At 42.4% G+C, this 19113-nt stretch overlaps 1 protein-coding gene across 1 annotated transcript in view; it reads left to right on the top strand.

The window, feature by feature from the left end:
- ANLN (anillin, actin binding protein) overlaps positions 1–18867 on the top strand; it is an 84935-nt gene extending 66068 nt beyond the window's left edge. Inside the window, exons 22-24 of the mRNA XM_082259925.1 lie at positions 1786–1893; positions 4872–5044; positions 18207–18867. Coding sequence (XP_082116051.1) covers positions 1786–1893; positions 4872–5044; positions 18207–18330 — 405 coding nt within the window. The 3' untranslated portion in view covers positions 18331–18867. The remainder of the gene's footprint in view (positions 1–1785; positions 1894–4871; positions 5045–18206) is intronic.
- Positions 18868–19113: the final 246 nt, after the last annotated feature.

The following is a 19113-nucleotide window of genomic DNA, read 5'->3' as shown; positions in this document are numbered from 1 at the left end:
GTATCGTCTGATTTACGCCTTCCCTCCTCTCAAACTTCTGCCAAGACTCCTGCGCACGATTGAAGCAGAAGGGATTCCGGTCATTCTAGTTGCTCCAGATTGGCATAATAAAAAAAGACTAATGCAGCCACCACATCTAAGGATTGGTAAGCTTCAATATATCCCTTTTTTTTGGTATTGGGTTTATTACCACTTTACCAACCAAACCATGCACATTTTATTTCTGATCATTTGAATACGATTTTAAAAAAGCGTTCATACGTAAGCATTGGCCTAATGGTTTGATCAGTGTGCAGTTTTGTCCTTTTTGCACTAATCACTGGGACAGAATCTTGGTCATTTTAAATTTTGGATATACTGCGTTTGCGGATTACATAAGCCAAACCAAACACTGGCAGCTCATTTGATGTTTGCAATGTTCAAATCACACCTAATCCTTTTAAAAATGACTTTAACCTAACTTATCTGCTCTTCAAATAATTTTCCCGGAAATCTGTCACATTGGCAAAGTTTGATTTGGTTGGCATTGAAAAGCAGTTCATGCAACAAACCATTCTGATTTAACAGATGGGTTCTGTAGTAACAGATATAGCTTTAAGGAAAATCTGTTTACACATGATTCTACTTCAGAGGAGACTTTTTCCCTTCTGTTACCAACCTCTGAAAAATGCCTTATTTTCAGACTCTTTATCAACTTCTGATTTAAAAGTGCATGTATACAGTGAGATGGGTGAGATCCGGCACCTCCTAGTAAAATTTTGGATTGTGCACGCATGTGTACACAATGGGGTTGATTTACAAAAGCTGGAGAGTGCGACATTTTTTGCAGCTCTGCATAGAAATCAATCAACTTTCAGGTTCCCCTTCTCCCGACGCTCGCCGGGGTTTCTTGGGCTTATCATTTTTACCGACATGCCTGAGAAAATATCCGACGGGACGCACGGCTGCCCATAGAGGTTCCCAGGAGAGCAGGTCGCCTCTATGGTCTTGGAGGATTTGAGCAACGTCATGTCACTTCCAGTCTAGGGGCGAATTAAAACATTTTTTTTTTTCCACAAAAGATCACGTTTTTTTTTTTTGATCTTTTGCTTTTAACGATAGGGGATATATTTGGGCTCTAATTGACCCCAGATCTCTCCATAAGGAGGACCTGTCAACACTTATTTCTGTTACATAAAATGTTTACATTCTTTGTAATAGAAATTAAAGTGAATAAAAATATTAAAGGAGCAGTGTAAAAATAAGAAAAACAATTTTAAAGACTCCTCATCCCTCTGTATGTTTACCTGACATAACATCCTCTTTTAGATTTTACAAAAAAATGGGTAAAAAAAAAAAAAAATTATATATGTGTGTGTATGTAAGGTTGGTTTGGCCTTCTCCCTTGTACAGAGTAAATAGCTGAACAATGGTCCAGGCGTTGCATACATGGTATGTGTTCTGAAGCATGAAATCCCTTTTTAACCGCAGAAGAACGCCTGTGCGAATTCATTAAATCTGTATATTAATATAATCCTGTTACTTTAGTGCAAGTACAGCAAAATAACTTTGTTCAAGTGTATAAGAGAAGTCAAATTGGCTTTTTTGTGGTGACTGTATACATATCAGCATGGTCATACAGTGAACAGATCTGTCTGGTAGTTGCAGTTGAGAGACATGTCTTGTCATCTGTTTTGACCGATCATTTGGCAGGAAATAGATGTTTGTATTCTAATCAATATTTCTTTATCTGCATACAAGCACTTCGACTGCTTTCTTTCCTCATGAGTATTATTCTAATTTCAGACTATGTTTGAAGATGTAAGTGGCTTTGGAGCTTGGCATCGGCGTTGGTGCGTTCTGTCAGGGTATTGCATTTCTTACTGGACATATCCAGATGATGAAAAACGAAAGGTTAGTGTTATATATTTTTTATAAACTTCTAACTGTTACATTTGTAGTGCTATAAAGCAAAGCTGTCCTTTTATGGTGCCTCTGATACTAAATGCAATATCTTCTATTACCTTTTTTTTGCATGGAAAAGCCTCTTTGTGCCCTATCCCGCTATAGAGCTTTGACTTACTTGACTTGGTGCCTTGGTCCTTCTATGTCAGTGATGGAGAGCCTTGGCACCCCATATGTTTTGGAACTACATTTTCCATAATGCTCAACTACACTGCAGAGTGCATGAGCATCATGGGATATGTGAGTCCAAGACATCTGGGGTGCCAAGGTTCTCCACCCCTATCCTGCTATAGAGCTTTGACTTACTTGACTTGGTGCCTTGGTCCTCCTATATCAGTGATGGCGAGCCTTGGCGCACCAGGTGTTTTGGAACTACATTTTCCATAATGCTCAACTACACTGCAGAGTGCATGAGCATCATGGGATATGTAAGTCCAAGACATCTGGGGTGCCAAGGTTCCCCACCCCTATCCTGCTATAGAGCTTTGACTTACTTGACTTGGTCCTCCTATGTCAGTGATGGCGAGCCTTGGCACACCAGATGTTTTGGAACTACATTTCCCATAATGCTCAACTACGCTGCAGAGTGCATTAGCATCATGGGAAATGTAGTTCCAAGACGTCTGGGGTGCCAAAGTTCGCCTCCACTGTCCTATGTGATAAAGCCAGCCAATAAGACAATTTTCAGTAGACAGGGGGCATAGCATGCAAGTGGGCAGGAGTGAGGAGCACATGAGAGAGTCTCCATAACAAAATGAAAGTAGTCTCACCAGGGCAGCAAAGAGTCTTTCTTTGGACAAAAGGGTCGCTGTCTTAGACAACACTTTACATTTAAAAGAAACATGGAGGACTGGTTTATTTTAAGCTATTCTGTGTCACAGAATTAAGGCTAAATATAAATGTTTGTGAAAATGAAACCCTGCAATACACAATAGAATTTTAAGTAAAGCAAAAAGAAAATTATAGGACATAATTGGCCAATTCAGTCAAATGTTTGAAATACTTTTCTGGTGGTATTGGCCCATTCAAAAGTTCTTCACCTAATTCACAAAAGCCTTGCAAAAGTTTTGTCAACCGGTCCGACACGACCGATTTAGGTAGTCCTTATTTGCAGCACTTATACGTTTTATTGCTTTGGCTGCGACAATTTAATACAAAAAAATAAATAAAAATACCAGTTCATGGATAACAAAACTGGAGGTAATTAGGACCAACTCTAAGTTTGCATACAGAGACAGTCCAGAGTCCACCATTGTCCTAGCAACCAGTAACATAAGGTTGAACGTGGAACCGAGCAACTGGTTCCACCATCAGGTCCATTTTTCATGTAATTAACACAGATGGCAGGGAACCCATACCATACACGGGCATCTAGCAGCTATGGAATCCACCCTCTGCAGTCCACTGTAAATCACAAGGTAGGCAGACCGGTCTTTGTGAATTACACTGATTTAGTGTATTAGCCTATGTTGCATAAATAAGGTATATGGTCTTTTTTTTTTTTTTTTTCTCCAATCAATCATACCCTTCCAGGGTTGTGTGTGTGTGTGTGTGTGTGTGTGTGTGTGTGTGTGTGTGTATGTATATATATGTATGTGTGTATATATATATATATATATATATATATATATATATATATATATATATATATATATATATATATATATATATATATATATATATATATATATATTAGTGTGTATTTATATAATATATATGCAAGATACCCTGTCCCCAGAAGTTTTAGCCCCCAGTCACCCCAATCACAGCACTGAAATTGTGCTACTTCACTTGAAGTAGCACGGTTTAAAAATAGTACTACTTCTGGTGCTGCTTGGAAGACATCTGTGACTTCATGCACAGAGATCTATGCAAGTCGTACCTGAACTTGCAAAAAGTAGTGCAAAAACTACTTTCAAAATCTTTTTTGACTGCTTCTTTTACAGACAATAGGGTGCGACTTGTCATGTGATTTGAAACTATCAAATCACATGACAAGTCACACCGGTGTACCGGGGGCTTACTCCATCCTTGTCACTTAACTGCACTCCTCACTCATACCTGGAGACATGCGTTACCTTACCACACCATGGTTTCTCTATCAAAGGTCACGAAACCCTGTTCATTTATGGACTTCAGTCGCTTCAGCAGTAATGGGCTGCATAGTGTGTGCCTGGCCACACCCTAGTTCTGGGGTTGGCAACCTGTCAATGGTGGGCAGGTGACAGGTAAACTGCTGAACCAATCTGTCTTTCCTCCTGCAGCAGCTGAAAGTAGGCTCCTCTTCCCTCTCGCTAACATTCAGCTTCCACAGGAGGAAAATACAGGGGATCGGTACCAAAATATGCAACCACTCCTGTCCTTGTTCCTCCTCCTTTAGTTTGCCATGGTCTTCCTGTGTGCTCCCTTGCTTCCTCTCCCCATATTGCTTCCCCTCCCCATATTGCTTCAGGATAGAGAGCAGGGAAGAGGCCAGTAAATATGACCCAATGCATTTGTGTTGGAGCTTTGAGGTGCACACACCTATGATGGACTGTTAAGCAATGCAGCATCGGGATCTTGTGCACACGCAGTATGATCCTGGCTATATACAGGTTTATCCTCTCTCCTGATGCTGTAAACACACATTGCAAGGATGCGCTGAAAGTGCATTGACTAACAGGAGAGTTCGGACAATTTTGAGATTCAAGTGTTCTTTGCAGCAGTGAAACAGTAGTTGAAACTGGGCCTAATGACAGTATTTTGAGAGCATAAAGCGGAGCTTGGTTAGCTGAGGTTCAGTGCTGTACTCGGCTTGAACAGAAAAAGGTGGTGAGGTTGTCTCTTAAAATTTCGAAAGGGCTTAGGTTAAGTGGATATTTTTATACACAAATAGCACTGAGTAGAGTGGAATTGCTTGCTTACCTCTTTGTCTTCTTGTTTGTTAGAATCCTATTGGCAGAATAAATTTGGCAAACTGCACAAGCCGAAAAATCGAACCAGCCAACCGGGAATTCTGCGCCAGACCCAATACATTTGAGCTTATAACCGTGCGTCCACAGAGAGAGGGTGACAGAGAAACTTTAGTAAGCCAATGCCGGGACACACTGTGTGTTACCAAGTAAGTACTTTTTGTTTAAATTGCCGGTTTTGTTTTGTTGGGGGGGGGGGGGGGGGTGTTCTTCTCTTTTTTTTTTTTTTTTTTTTTTTTTTTATATGTGTGTATGAGATAGATAGATAGATAGATATATACTCATACAATATCTCACAAAAGTGAGTACACCCCTCACACTGAAGAAATGACACTTTGCTACAATGTAAAGTAGTGAGTGCACAGCTTGTATAACAGTGTAAATTTGCTGTCCCCTCAAAATAACTCAACACACAGCCATTAATGTCTAAACTGTTAGCAACAAAAGTGAGTACACCCCTAAGTGAAAATATATTAAATAATTCTCTTTCGTTCATTGATGGACACAGCTCCTGATCCTCTTAACCATTGGGTTATACTGCTCTCTACAGGAGTAGGACACGAGTCAGAAAAAAAGTCTGGCTACACCTATGGGCAGTCCCAGGGGGTATACTCACTCTCTGCAATAGGTACAGGATTTTCTTCCCAGTCAAGAGTAAGGACCTAGTTCCTTGCTGGGATCTCTGGTCCTGACACTTTTTTCTTAGATTTTTTTTTTTTTCCTCCTGTTTTCTCTATCGTTCATCGACAGACGCAGCTTCTTCATGACTCATAGGGTTATGCTCCTCCTTCCAGGAATAGGTACTAGGCAGGAACAAAAAACATCACCACGCCTATGGCTGCTGTCCCTGCAGGCATAACCCCTCAGACTCTATCATCAAACAGTTTGTTCTGCTTAGTGTTAGTAATAGGACCTAGCTCCCTGCTGGGACTTCGGTCTTAGCTGTAACAGGGAAAGTTTGATTTTTTCTTTTTTTTATACTAGTTAGTGCCTGAGGACCAAGATCCAGAGGAACTTTAAGCAACAGCTGGCTGCAGTTTGGCACTGCATAGTCTAGATCCTTAAGGTCTCCCAGCCTGGCCAGCGAGCGTGCGCAGGTTATAGTCCAGAAATAGGCCTCGCCACAACAGTTCCCCGATGGATGGGGATGAGCTTGCGAGTGGACAGTCTCACTAGGGCGTTCCAGATCGATGCGCCCCTAGTCGCAGCTTCCCCTTGGCTGACCCATCCCGGGTGGGAGGTGATCTGTTTAGGAGTGGCGTCCACCTGGTACTGTTGTACAGTGAGTAAAATTATTCCCCCAAACACCCTTGGTGGTTGCGGGGCGGGCCTCCCCCCGGAGGACTAATCTGGTGTAACCCTTGGCATTTCCTTACCCCTAGCAGGGCGGGTAGTAATAATGCGGTCGTTATGGTGCTTGGAGTTGAGGGGGTGGATTGTCCTGGGTGGGTCCCTGGCTATTGACCTTTTAGATGCCTATTATTCTGTGACCCCTTTTGGGGGGGGGGGTCCTGGAGACCGCATGGCGCGCAGTGGGGCGGGGGGGGGCGCAATTTTGCTGTGGTTCATGATCTATGTGTTCCTACTATTTGCCCTGGCAGACATTTTCTATACTTCCCCCCACTGAGAATGCATGAGCGGCCATTTTCTTGAGGCATGTGGGATGGACAGACATGCGATATGGCTTGTAATGATAGAGGCAGAGCTTCTTCGTGTGCAGACAGTGTTAGCTTTGTTTTTACACTGATCAGGCTGGATGCTTCTCTGTGGTCTGGTAACGTTCCTGGGTTTCCCCTGTGGGTTTTTTTCCTTTTCTGCTCTGCTATTATTACATAATAATCAGGGATTGTGAATCCGCAGCAATAGCGGTGGGACCACGTTTTTCGTGGTCTTAAAAGGGACATTACACAAAGAAAAATTTTATTTGAGCAATGGAGTCCCAGGATAAAAATTCACCTGCAGACCCCCTGGAAGCGACTGTGGGATCCTCCGGTTCACTGTTGCAGCCAGAAATTGCATTTTTTTGTGTTTTTTTTTTTTTTTTTTTTGTCTTCATCAGCCGCTGCGCAGAAATGTGCATTGGTGGAAGCCCTGTTTCTGTGCAAGAAACCCCTAAAATCGGATGGTGAACCTACAGCGTCAGATACGCAGGTGTCTTTTGGTTCCCGCAAATCCCGTAAATCGGGCCAGGTATTCCCTTGTCCAGAATTGCTTCATACTATCGTGGATGAACAATGGCCACATATTAAGCACATGTTGGTGGTGCCTAAGCGTTTTGCACGCCGTTATCCTTTTGCACAGGCGGTGTCCAATAGGTGGGCTGTACCACCGAAAGTGGATTCTCCGGTGGCCAGGTTGAATAAAGCGACTCTGGTACCGGTGGAAGAGTCACCAACCTTTCCGGATCCTTTGGATAGACTGGTGGAATCCTTGTCCCGCCATTTACATGTGGTAGCAGGTCACATGTTAAAGGCTACCTTTTGTGAATGTTTTAATAGCGCAGACTGCTACTGAATGGGTGCAGTTACTGAAAAGTAACTTGGAAAAGGCTCGACTTCCCCTTGCGGTACTGGAAGTAATAGACCAGTTGACCCAAGCCCTGGTGTTCATGTGTGATACATCCCTGGACTCAGCTTTGTTGGTGGCCAGGATGTCAGCAGTGGGAATTGCCATTAGGCGCATGGTATGGCTAAAATGCTGGTCGGCTGACCGGGCTTCAAAGATGGCTGTGACTGATTTCCCTTTTACAGGGAAGAGGCTGTTTGGATCCTCCCTGAACGAGTTGAGCTGATCAAAGGTATCACGGGGGATAAGGGCACTAATCTGCCCCAATCCTCTAAGGGCAAGGCTCTGCGTACTAGGCGGGGCCTTTCTTTACTGCTCACAAACGTCTTTTTCGTGTAGAGTCTTCTGCGCAGGATAGAGGTGGAAAACATTCCGGTCATTCTGGTGGCTCCAGACTAGACTCTCTATCGTTCATTGACGGACGCAGTTCTCTCGGATTCATATCAGTAGGATTATACTGCCCCCTATAGGAGTAGGACACTAGGCAGGAAAAAGTTCTGGCTACGCCTATGGGCAGTCCCGGAGGGTACACCCTCTCTTCTTGCATAGGATGTCCGTGCGGTCTCTGTTGCTGCCTTAGAGCCTCAATTTGTTGCTCTGTCTTCCAGAAGCCTCCTTTGGAGAATCGGGAGATTCCCCTACTTACGCTGTCACTAGAAGGTGGCCTTTTTGGTGGCTTTCACCTCTGCGTGCAGGGTGTCTGAATTGGTGGTGTTATAATGTCGTTCACCTTACTTGGTGGTTCATAGTGATAAGGTGGTTTTTTCCCCCCCTGTCCGTCCCTTCCTCAGGTTAACTGATTTTCATCTGAATGAAGATATTGTTGCCTTCCCTGTGTCACAGGCCGAAACATCCGAAGGAAATTGCTTTGTGTGCCTTGGATGTGGCCTGGGCAATTAGGGTGTACCTGGTAGCTACTGAGTCTTTTAGGAAGTCGGAATCACTATTTGTGTTCACGGATGGGCCTCGGAAAGGGTTGTCCACTTCCTCTGCGACCATTACCAGATGGATCATACAGACGGTGGTTCAGGTCTATTCCATCAAGGGTCAGGTTCTTTCTTTCCCTGTCAAGGCTCATACTACTCCTGCACTCGGTGCCTCCTGGGCCTTCCATCATCAGGCGTCAGTCACGCAGGTTTGCAAGGTGGCCACCTGGTCATTGGTGCACACTTTCACAAAGTTCTATAAGGTGTATGTGTTGGCATCTGCTGATACTTTTGGCCGCAAGGTTTTGCAGGCTGCTGTTTAGAAGACCTGGTCCTCTTAGAGGGTGTATTGTTTTTTTTTCAAGTGAGTTCCAGTTGTTTTGGTTGAGCTCCTGTTTACCTGGTTGGCTATAGTTTAGCCTTGGGGATTTCTTTTTCCTCTGTTCCCACCCCTCATGTCCCCATCTTTAAGAAGATCAGGAGCTGTGTCCGTCAATGAACGAATGAGAAAATACGATTTTTGACTTACCGTAAAATCCATTTCTCTGATGTTCATTGACGGACACAGCACCCACCCCTCTGTGGAGTTGTATTTTCTTCTGACACTGCTTGTAACAAAACTGAGTACCTATAGCAGAACGAGGGAGTATACCCCCTGGGACTGCCCATAGGCGTAGCCAGACTTTTTTTTCTGCCTAGTGTTGGACACAGCTCCTGGTCTTCTTAACCATTGGGCTATACTGCCCCCTACAGGAGTAGGACACTAGGCAGAAAAAAAAAGTCTGACTATGACTATGGACAGTCCCAGGGGGGGTATACTCCCTCTTTCTGCTATAGGTACTCAGTTTTGTTACAAGCGGTGTCAGAAGAAAATGCAACTCCACAGAGGGGCGGGGGACTTTTCCGTCAATGAAACTTAAGAGAAATGGATTTTATGGTAAGTCCGAAATCCTGTGTGTGTATATATCTATGATAGATAGATATAAATTATGTGTGTGTGTGTGTGTGTATATATATATATATATATATATATATATATATATATATATATATATATATATATATATATATATCTCTATATATATATATATATATATATATCTCTATATATATATATATATATATATATATATCCATATATATATATATATCTCTATATATATATATATATATATATATCTCTATATATATATATATATATATCTCTATATATATATATATATATCTCTATATATATATATATATATATATCTATATATATATCTATATATATCTATATCAAATCTATTCAGCACTTCTCCCCGGGGCTTCAGCAGTGAATCTGATCAGTAATGATGCAGAAAATGCAGGTGTCTCAAGGATGCCATTTCGGATTCAGAATGCACTAACATTGTTTAATCCCATGTAGTTTTCAGCTAGCTGAAGTTGATCTAATCAGTAAAAAGACTTCAAACTAATCATGACTGTACTTATGCAGCAATTTAAATATTCATTCTTATTACAGTAATGCTGGGTTACTGATTGAATAGGTTTATTTGGCAATCCATTTAGATTTATTTGCTTTGCTTGTGTCCGATTCTTCAGCTTCAGGGGGTGAATGATCTCCTGACGTCTGACAGATGCTGGTCTGTATATTGCTTGATGTTGCCTATTTAGCAACTAGGAGAGCCAAAAAAGGACACACATTTAACCACTTTACCACCGGAGGATTTTGCTGTCTTCCGTCCAGGCCACTTTTTGCGATTCGGCGCTGTGCGACTTCAACTGACAATTGCACAGTTGTGCGACGCCGTACCTAAACGAAATTTACGTCCTTTTTTTCCCACAAACAGAGCTTTCTTTTGGTGGTATTTGATCACCTGTGTGATTTTTACTTTTTGCGCTATAAACAAAAAAAGAGCGTTTATTTTGAAAAAATAACAATATTTTTAACATTTTTTTTTATATGAAATTCCCCCCAAAAAAGATGTAAAAACCAATTTTTTAAAAAAATTTTGGCCAATTTGTTTTCTGCTACCTATGTTTGGTAAAAAAAATCGCAATAAGTGTATTTTGATTGGTTTGCGCAAAAGTTATTGCGTTTACTAACAAAGGGAAAGATTTCTGTCATTTTTGGTGTTTTTTTTTTTTAACGCGTAATGGCGGCGATCTGCGATTTTTTTTTTTTTTTTTTTTTTTTTTTTTTTTTTGCGGGACTGCGACATTGCGGCGGACAGATCGGACCCTTGACTGACATTTTTGACACTTTTGGGGGTACCAGTGACATTACTGCAGTAATCAGTGCTATATATATGCACTGTTACTGTTAAAATGACACTGGCAGGGAAGGGGTTAATTTTATTGGAGAGGGAGGGGTTAATGTATGCCTGGTGCTTACTGACGTGTGGGGGGGTGGAGTTGACTGAGTGAGTCATGGACAGATCGGATGTCCAGCTATGCTGAACAGTCCGATCTGTCACTCCCTGTCACTATGGAGGATCTCCAGACTCGATCCCCGACGATCGGGTAAGAGCAGCGGCGATCGCCGCTGCTCCTCCCCTGGCCCGACTCCCGCTGTGAATGAAAACAGCGGGAGCGAGCCTCCGGCGGCGCGCTAGCGCCACCCAGAAGGGGGAGTGTCTGACGTAGTACTACGTCGTCAGACGATAACGAGCCACTCTGCCGCAGTAATATTACTGTGAGCAGTCGTAAAGTGGTTAAAGTCTGAAAAAACAAATGCCAGGAGGTAGAGCTTTTTGGCAGAAGATACGTTGCATGTCTATTCTGCTAGAACAAAAAGTCTTTCTCCTAGCAACATTTTGTTGTTCAAAGATGATAAAGGATGCTGTGTCCACAAGAAGCAAGAGAAGATGGCACCAGTAGGGATGGAATGGTGAGGGATAGAAAACTTAAAAAAAGTTTGCCATAATGTGCATGTTTGCAGTGTCATCCCTTGAAAAACCTTGCAAATACAGAAAAATACACGTTGATGTGCCAGATTGCACTCCACTCCTAAGTCCTGTTGTGGGCTGACAACACATAGCACATAGTTGTTTTTTGCTAAACTACTTGGATGCACTCGGAACAAAGAGATGGTCCCTGCCCCGTCTATAACTGGCCTTCACAGCAAGGAGCTTATGGAAGGGCAAACGCATGAAAGACCAAACCAGAAAAAATTCCCAGCTTAACTCACCAACCAGTCTGCTTACCAACCGAATGAACCTGTCCAACAGTATGTGCTAAAAACAGGGGTTTAGTTAGCACAAATTTGCAAAGGCATACAGAAGCTGCAAGGCCCCTTCATGGCACCCTGTCTTACTTGCAGTCCTAACCCTTCTGAATTTGAGTCTCCACAGTGGGAGTACATGCATTCTAATAGATAGGGGGCAGGTGGGCCTGGAGGTAGCCTCATTCCTCCTTAAAGTCACAGAGGCACCTTGAAACACACAGCACAATGCAGCAAAAGTGTACAGTGTGTCCCCTCACCAATATATACACCAGTAACAAAGAGATGGCCCCTGCCCCCATCTATAACTGGCCTTCCCAGCAAGGGCACTTGGAAGGGCAAACGCAAGAAAGACAAATCCAGAGAAAGTTCCCAGCTTAACTCACTAACTAGTCTTACCAACCAAATTAACCTGTCCAACAGGATGCGTTAAAAACGGTTTAGTTAGCGCACATTTGCATAACACAAATGATTTGGATGCACCCCTAGTCTTTTATACACAACATATAGACGAATTGATCTGTAGTCCCAAAACAGGAACTGGGAGGGCTAATCGGACTCTGAGATAACACAAAGTGTGTACAAAACACGGGACACCCGTGAATGATTGAGTTTGAGTATATTTTCCACTTAAGAGTGAGGGAAAAAAAAGTATTTGATCCCCTGCTGATTTTTTTTTTTTTTGCCCACAGACAAGAAAATGATAAGTCTATAATTGTATTGTAGGTTTATTTTAACCGGTTGCCGACCGCCGCACGACTATATACTGCGGCGGTCAGCCCCGGCCAGGCAGAGTGACGTATCGGTACGTCACTCGCCTGTCACTGACTTGCGAGCCTATCGCGGGCGGGCGCGCGCCCGCCGAGGTGCGCGCCCGCCGCGGCTCGTTCACAGGCAAGTCAGTGCGTGTGACCGGCGGACTCGATGTCCGCCAGTCACACTGCGATCGCTCCTGTGAAGGGAGAAAGACAGAGCGGCTTGTGTAAACAAGCTGCCTGTCAGTTCTCCCTGTGTAAAAGTGAAGATCTGTCCGTTCTACTATGTAGAACGGTTGATCTTTGCTTTTACACCAATAGGAATGTCCCTACACAGTTAGAATCACGCCCCTAGGACACACTTAACCCCTCCCTGTCCAATAAAGTTAACCCCTTCCCTGCCAGTGTCATTTTTGCAGTAACAGTGCATATGTATAGCACTGATTACTGCAGTAATGTCACTGGTAACCCCAAAAGTGTCAAAAATGTCAGTCAAGGGTCCGATCTGTCCGCCGCAATGTCGCAGTACCGAAAAAAAAAAATCGCAGATCGCCGCCATTACGCGTTAAAAAAAAAAAAACACCAAAAATGACAATCTTTCCCTTTGTTAGTAAACGCGATAACTTTTGCGCAAACCAATCAAAATACGCTTTTTGCGATTTTTTTTTTTACCAAACATAGGTAGCATAAAACAAATTGGCCGAAAAATGTTAAAAAATTTTGATTTTTACTTTTTTTTTTGGGGAATTTCATATAAAAAAATGTGAAAAATATTGTTATTTTTGCAAAATTTACGCTCTTTTTTTGTTTATAGCGCGTGATCAAAAAATCGCACAGGTGATCAAATACCACCAAAAGAAAGCTCTGTTTGTGGGAAAAAAAGGACGTCAAATTCGTTTAGGTACAGCGTCACACGACCGCGCAATTGTCCGTTAAAGTCATGCAGTAAAAAATCGCAAAAAAACCCCTGGTCCTTTAGCAGCCAAATCCTCCGGGGCTTAAGTGGTTAACAGTGAGAGACAGAATAACAAAAATATCCCAGAAAAACTAATTTCAAAAAAAGTTATAAATTTGCATTTTAATGAGTGAAATAGGCATTCACCTTCACAAAACATGACTTGGTACTTGGTGGCAAAACCCTTATTGGCAATCAGAGAGGTCAGATGTTTCTTTTAGTTGGCCTCCAGGTTTTCACACATCTTAGGAGGGATTTTGTCCCACTCCTCTTTGCAGATCCCCTCCACATATTTTCTATGGGATTAAAGTCTGGAGACTAGCTAGGCCACTCCAGGACCTTGATATGCTTCTTCTTGAGTCACTCCTTTGTTGCCTTGGCCATGTGTTTTGGGTCACTGTCATGCTGGAATAACCTTCCACGACCCATTTTCAATGCCCTAGCTGAGGGCATTGGGTTCTCACCCAAGATATGACGGTATATGGCCTTGTCCCTTTTGATACAGTGAAGTTGTCCTGTCCCCTTAGCAGAAAAACACCCCCAAAGCACAATGTTTCCTCATCCATGTTTAATGGTGGGGTTGGTGTTCTTGGGGTCATAGGCAACATTCCTCCTCCGCCAAGCATGGAAAGTTGAGTTGATGGCAAAGAGCTCGATTTTGGTCTCATCTGACCACAACACTTTCACCAAGTTCTCCTCTGAATCGTTCATCATACATGTGCTTTCTTGAGCAGGGGGACCTTGTGGGCGCTACAGGATTTTAGTCCTTCACGGCGTAGTGTTACCAATTGTTTTCTTGTTGACTATGATCCCAGCTGCCTTGAGATGATTGACAAGATTCTCTGTGTAGTTCTGGGCTGACTCCTCACTTTTCTCATGATCACTGAAACTCCACGAGGTGAGATCTTGCATTGAGCCTCAGACCGAGGGAGACTGACAGTTATTTTGTTTCTTCCATTTGCAAATAATCGCACCAACTGTTGTCACTCTCTCACCAAGCTTCTTAGTGATGGCCTTGTAGCTCATTCCAGCCTTGTGTAGGTCTACAATCTTGTCCCTGACATCTTTGGACAGCTCTTTGGTCCTGGCCATGGTGGAGAGATTTGAATCTGATTGCTTCTGTGGACAGGTGTCTTTTTTATAGGTAACAAGCTGAGATTAGGAGCACTCCCTTTAGAAGCATGCTTCTAATCTCAGATCGTTACCTATAAAAAAGACAGAAATCTGGCAAATTGATAGGGGATCAAATACTCATGCATTGATTTGCATTTTAATGAGTGAAATAACTTTTTTAAAATGCGTATTTCTGGATATTTTTGTTCTTCTGTCTCTCACTGCTAAAATAGACCTAACATTAAATTTATAGAATGATCATTTCTTTGTCGGTGGACAAACGTACAAAATCAGCAGGAGATCAAATACTTTTTTCCCTCACTGGATCACACCGAGATAAAATGCTTTTAAGGGTACATCTAGCAGACAAAAAGAGAACAAGTAAGAGAGGATAATTTGAGGTTTTTCATACACTTTAGAGTATTTAGTCTTGCATACTAGGTCTCTTTGATTATATCTTTTTCTAGGTATGTGACTATAGTTTACTCAAAAATAAAAAGAGAGACTTGTTTGAGTGCCGATTCTTTTGCCAAGTGCAGTAACCCATTAGCTTTTTGGTGCTCTGATTTTTAACTATAAGTGTGGTTGAAGTTGTAAGATTGTTTTGCTACACTGCTGGTGGTTTTTTCCATGGTGACTTCAGGCAATATTTTTTGCTGTATCAGTTCTTGAGCTGGTCTCTACATAGCAGTTATCCAAATCATCAGCTCCTTAGCGCAAGCTTTGGAGGCTGTACCCAGACCCTGCTGGACAGGACATATGGGGCTAGACCTTCTGGCACTGGGCACTGCGTTGTGAAGCTGTTGCGAGATGGTACAAATGGACTGTCCGGTTAAAGCCGTGATTTAGAGCTTAGTGCTTTTTATTTCTCCTATCACTTCCTCTTCATTGAAGGGCGTGTTGTGAATTATAATTTGAAGGTGGAAAATGACAATCTGCATTAATTACCTATTAAAAATCTGTATCTCCTACATAACCAATATCTTATAATTCTTGCAACTATTGTTATTAAAGTGCACAAATGGGCTTGCTATGGACGTGTGTGTGTGTGGTTTTTTTTTTTCCCAAAACTGCAAATTTTTTTTTTTTTAACAAGTCCTCACTTATCTTTATAGCTACCTTTTTGCTGTAAAGTAATTCATCCTCTGAGATCATAACGGATACTCTAACCACTTTAGCCCCAGCCCTATTTCGGACACTTTTTGTTCACAAGTTAAAACCAGTATTTTTTCCTAGAAAACTACTTAGAACCCCCAAACATTATATATATTTTTTTAGCAAAGACTCTGGAGAATAAAATGTCGGTCATTGCAAAATTTTTTGTCACGCGGTATTTGCGCAGCGGTCTTTAAAACGCCATTTTTTTGGAAAAAATTTGAAAAATCACATTTCACTGCATTTAAAAAATACTAAACAGTAAAGTTAGCCCATTTTTTTTGTATATTGTGAAAGATGATGTCACGCCGAGTAAATAGATACCAAACATGTTACGGTTTAAAATTGCGCCCCCCCGTGGGATGGCGACAAACTACGGTCAATAGAGATCTCAATCTGCGACGCTTTAAATTTATTTAACGGTTACCAGTTTAGAGTTAGAGTGTAGCTCTTTTTTTTTAATTATTGCCCACGCTCTGGCGATCGCGGCGATACCTCACATGTGTGGTTTGAACAGCGATTTCATTTGCGGCTCGACTTGCGTATACGTTTTTTTTTGTGCGCGAGCTAATGGTGACGGGGACGGCTAAATTTTTTTTTTTTTTTTTTTTTTCCTATTTATTTTTTCTTTTTTTTTTAAACTTTATTACAGGTTTTTAAAAAAAAAAAAAAAAATCTGATCACTTTTATTGCTGTCACAAGCAATGTAAACATCCCTGGTGACAGCAATATGTCGTGACAGGTACACTTTATGGAGGGATCGAGGGTCTAAAAGACCCTAGACCCCTCCACTACACTTCCCTGTATGCAAAACGCCGAAAACGGCATTTTTGCATACAGCCGTTTTTCAAATCTGCCGCCTTTTGCAGCACAGTAACCCGGACGTGACGTCATGGACGCCGCCTCCGGGTTACGTCATCGGAGACCCGATCGATGCCGTTTCCGGCATTCATCGGGACTCCATCCAGCCGGCGGACGTGCCGGCTGGGTGCTCGGGGCTCCCGGTGGGACGGTAGCCCCGAGCAAAGCCGCGGAAGGCGGCGGGAGGGGGGGGGACGTCCCCTCCCGCCCCCCCGGGTAACGATCGAGCGGCTCCCGAGCCGCATCGATCGTTACCGACAGAAAGCCGACCGTCGGCTTCAAACAACGGTACCGGGATGATGCCTCTAGCTAGAGGCATCATCCCGGTATAACCACTCAAAGTCAGCCGACGTAGAGGTTACGTGACTGGTAGTAAAGTGGCTAAAGTTGAGTTTGTCATTTTCTAACAGCTTAGAAACACCTGCTGTTTGTTTACATTTGAGGGCTGGCACATTGCAACAGACACTCAAGATGTAAGCTGCTATAAAAAGTAAGGAGTGGAGCTGTGATTCACAAATTCTGTTTCCAGAAAGGGTAGAAAGAAGCTCCGTTCAGAATTCTAGTCTGCAGTCTTCCACTGACCTTCCTCATTCTCCTTGATGGTGATGTTCTCTTCCGTTTTTGCCACCGACTCCCCATATCTCTTCCTCATTATGGAGTAAAAGGTCTGGGCCCACTTCCTCCTCTGTGCCTAAGGAAGGCCAGTACTGGGAGGTGACTTGCACCCTGGGCTGATGTTGACCCCTTCTGGGGGCAGTAAAGAAATGTCCCCACTGGGGATGCTTCAGGCTGAATTCACTTTACCAACAGCACTAGGCAGAAAGTCTGTGTTGGGTAATGACCCTTCCTGATAGAGGCAGCCCCTAGTTGTGTGGCTATAGCAGTGCAAGGGCAAGTGGGCAGGGCCTGCAGGTGTCTTTTCTAACCAAGCCTCCTAGGAAAGGTTGTGTGAATGCAAAAAGACCATTTTGGGAGCTGTCCCCCCCCCCCCCATTGATTAATTTCATAGTCTGCACTGTGTGGGAAGGAGAGTTCTTCAGGCTTTTCCCCCTCTAATTTAGTAGTTCTCACTTCTCTTATGGTGATTTGGGAAATCATTCTATGCATTAAGGTAAAAAACCTTTTCGTCTGCATGATTCCCCCACCCCCCCTTATTCTTACCTGAACCCGCTGTCTCCTCATTGGTTCCTGCTCCTGTCAACTCCAACGACAAGGAGGCAGGTCTGAGCATGCACGAGTGCCCCCATGGGAAGTGACTTCCCGCAGGGGCACTGGACAGATAGGAGGAGCCGGCGGGGGACCCGAGAAGAGGAGGCTTGGTGCCGCTTTGTGCAATTCCATTGCACAGAGCTGGTAAGTATAGAGATATTTGTTGTTTTCTTTAAGGGAAAAAAAATCCTTTACAGTCCCCTTTCATGTTCTGGTTTTACAACTGGCTAAATCAGTTTGGCAGAGAACTCTCTTGTAAAGTGTTTTTGTGGATGCATTTCCTGTTTCTGCTGGAGGAGGTGCCAGTCTCTCATACGCTGTCCTGGAAAACTAGAAATCATTACCCAAAAGTCTAGCTCTGGTTTTGTGTCTGTCGTGACATTTGAAGATTCATTTCCACAATGCCTATAGCTACAGAGGTGAATAAAGGCTTGTTTTAATTTGCTTTTTCTGCTGAGCAGAATATGTAAATACTTAATTGTGAATATTCTGGGCACATGTTCTCTTGTACTGAAACAATGTTTTCAGCCATATTTTCTAATACACCCTTTTTTGTTTACCTCCTAGGAACTGGTTATCTGCAGACACTAAAGATGAACGAAATCTCTGGATGCAAAAGCTTAACCAGGTCCTCGTGGACCTTCGTATGTGGCAGCCAGATGCTTGCTATAGACCAGCTACCAAAGTTTAAAAGAAATTCTGAATGTTTACTGAAAACGGCTTCTTGTCCTACTGCTCATCTAGTTTTTTTGTGTTTGTTTTTAACTTGTATTCTTTTTAAAACGATCTATATTATGCCTTTGGTTGCGTATCATTTTCCATCAAACTGAGGCATTTTATTACTATTTTCACTTGGCCTCATGGATTACATTTAAGTGAGTTAGTGATTTGTTGCTAGGAATCTTAATCTCACAAAGATAAGTAACCCTACATAATACCATTGAGTGATAGTGCCTGTAGTATTTGTATTGTTTTACTCTTTATTTTGGCAGTGAAAATTTGCCTTTTGTGAGAGCTTTAATTTCCTGCTACCTTATGTGCAATAGTTAGACCTTTCTTTGGACAGAATTACCACAAACATTTTTACTTTATATATTTAAAAAAAGAAAAAACAATTTTAACTACTTTAAAAATTTGAGCACAGTCTGTACTAGCTTTTCCAGCTTAACATTGTGTATTTCTTTTTTTTTTTTTTCCTCATTCTGTGGAATGTGAGCAACTATTTCTGTTTATATGGATAAAACATGACCTGGCTCTCTGTCCATTTAAATGTTGGAACTTCAACATGGAATTGAAACTCAAAACGAATGCTTCAGTGGCTTCCACTGTTCTTTTGAATTGTACAGTTTATGCTTTATTTAAATACCACACTGTTTGTTTCAAGATCTGTTGTGCGATTATTAGTTAAGCTATATAAATAATAACGATCAGGGTATTGATAGCAATAGACTTTCTGAAAAAAAATTAGTAGTTG

Source organism: Pelophylax lessonae, assembly GCF_965119305.1.
Source record: "Pelophylax lessonae genome assembly, chromosome: 5".
Lineage (NCBI taxonomy): Eukaryota > Metazoa > Chordata > Amphibia > Anura > Ranidae > Pelophylax > Pelophylax lessonae.
The sequence above is the reverse complement of the archived record's forward strand: the minus strand, read 5'-3'. Positions and strand labels throughout refer to the sequence as shown.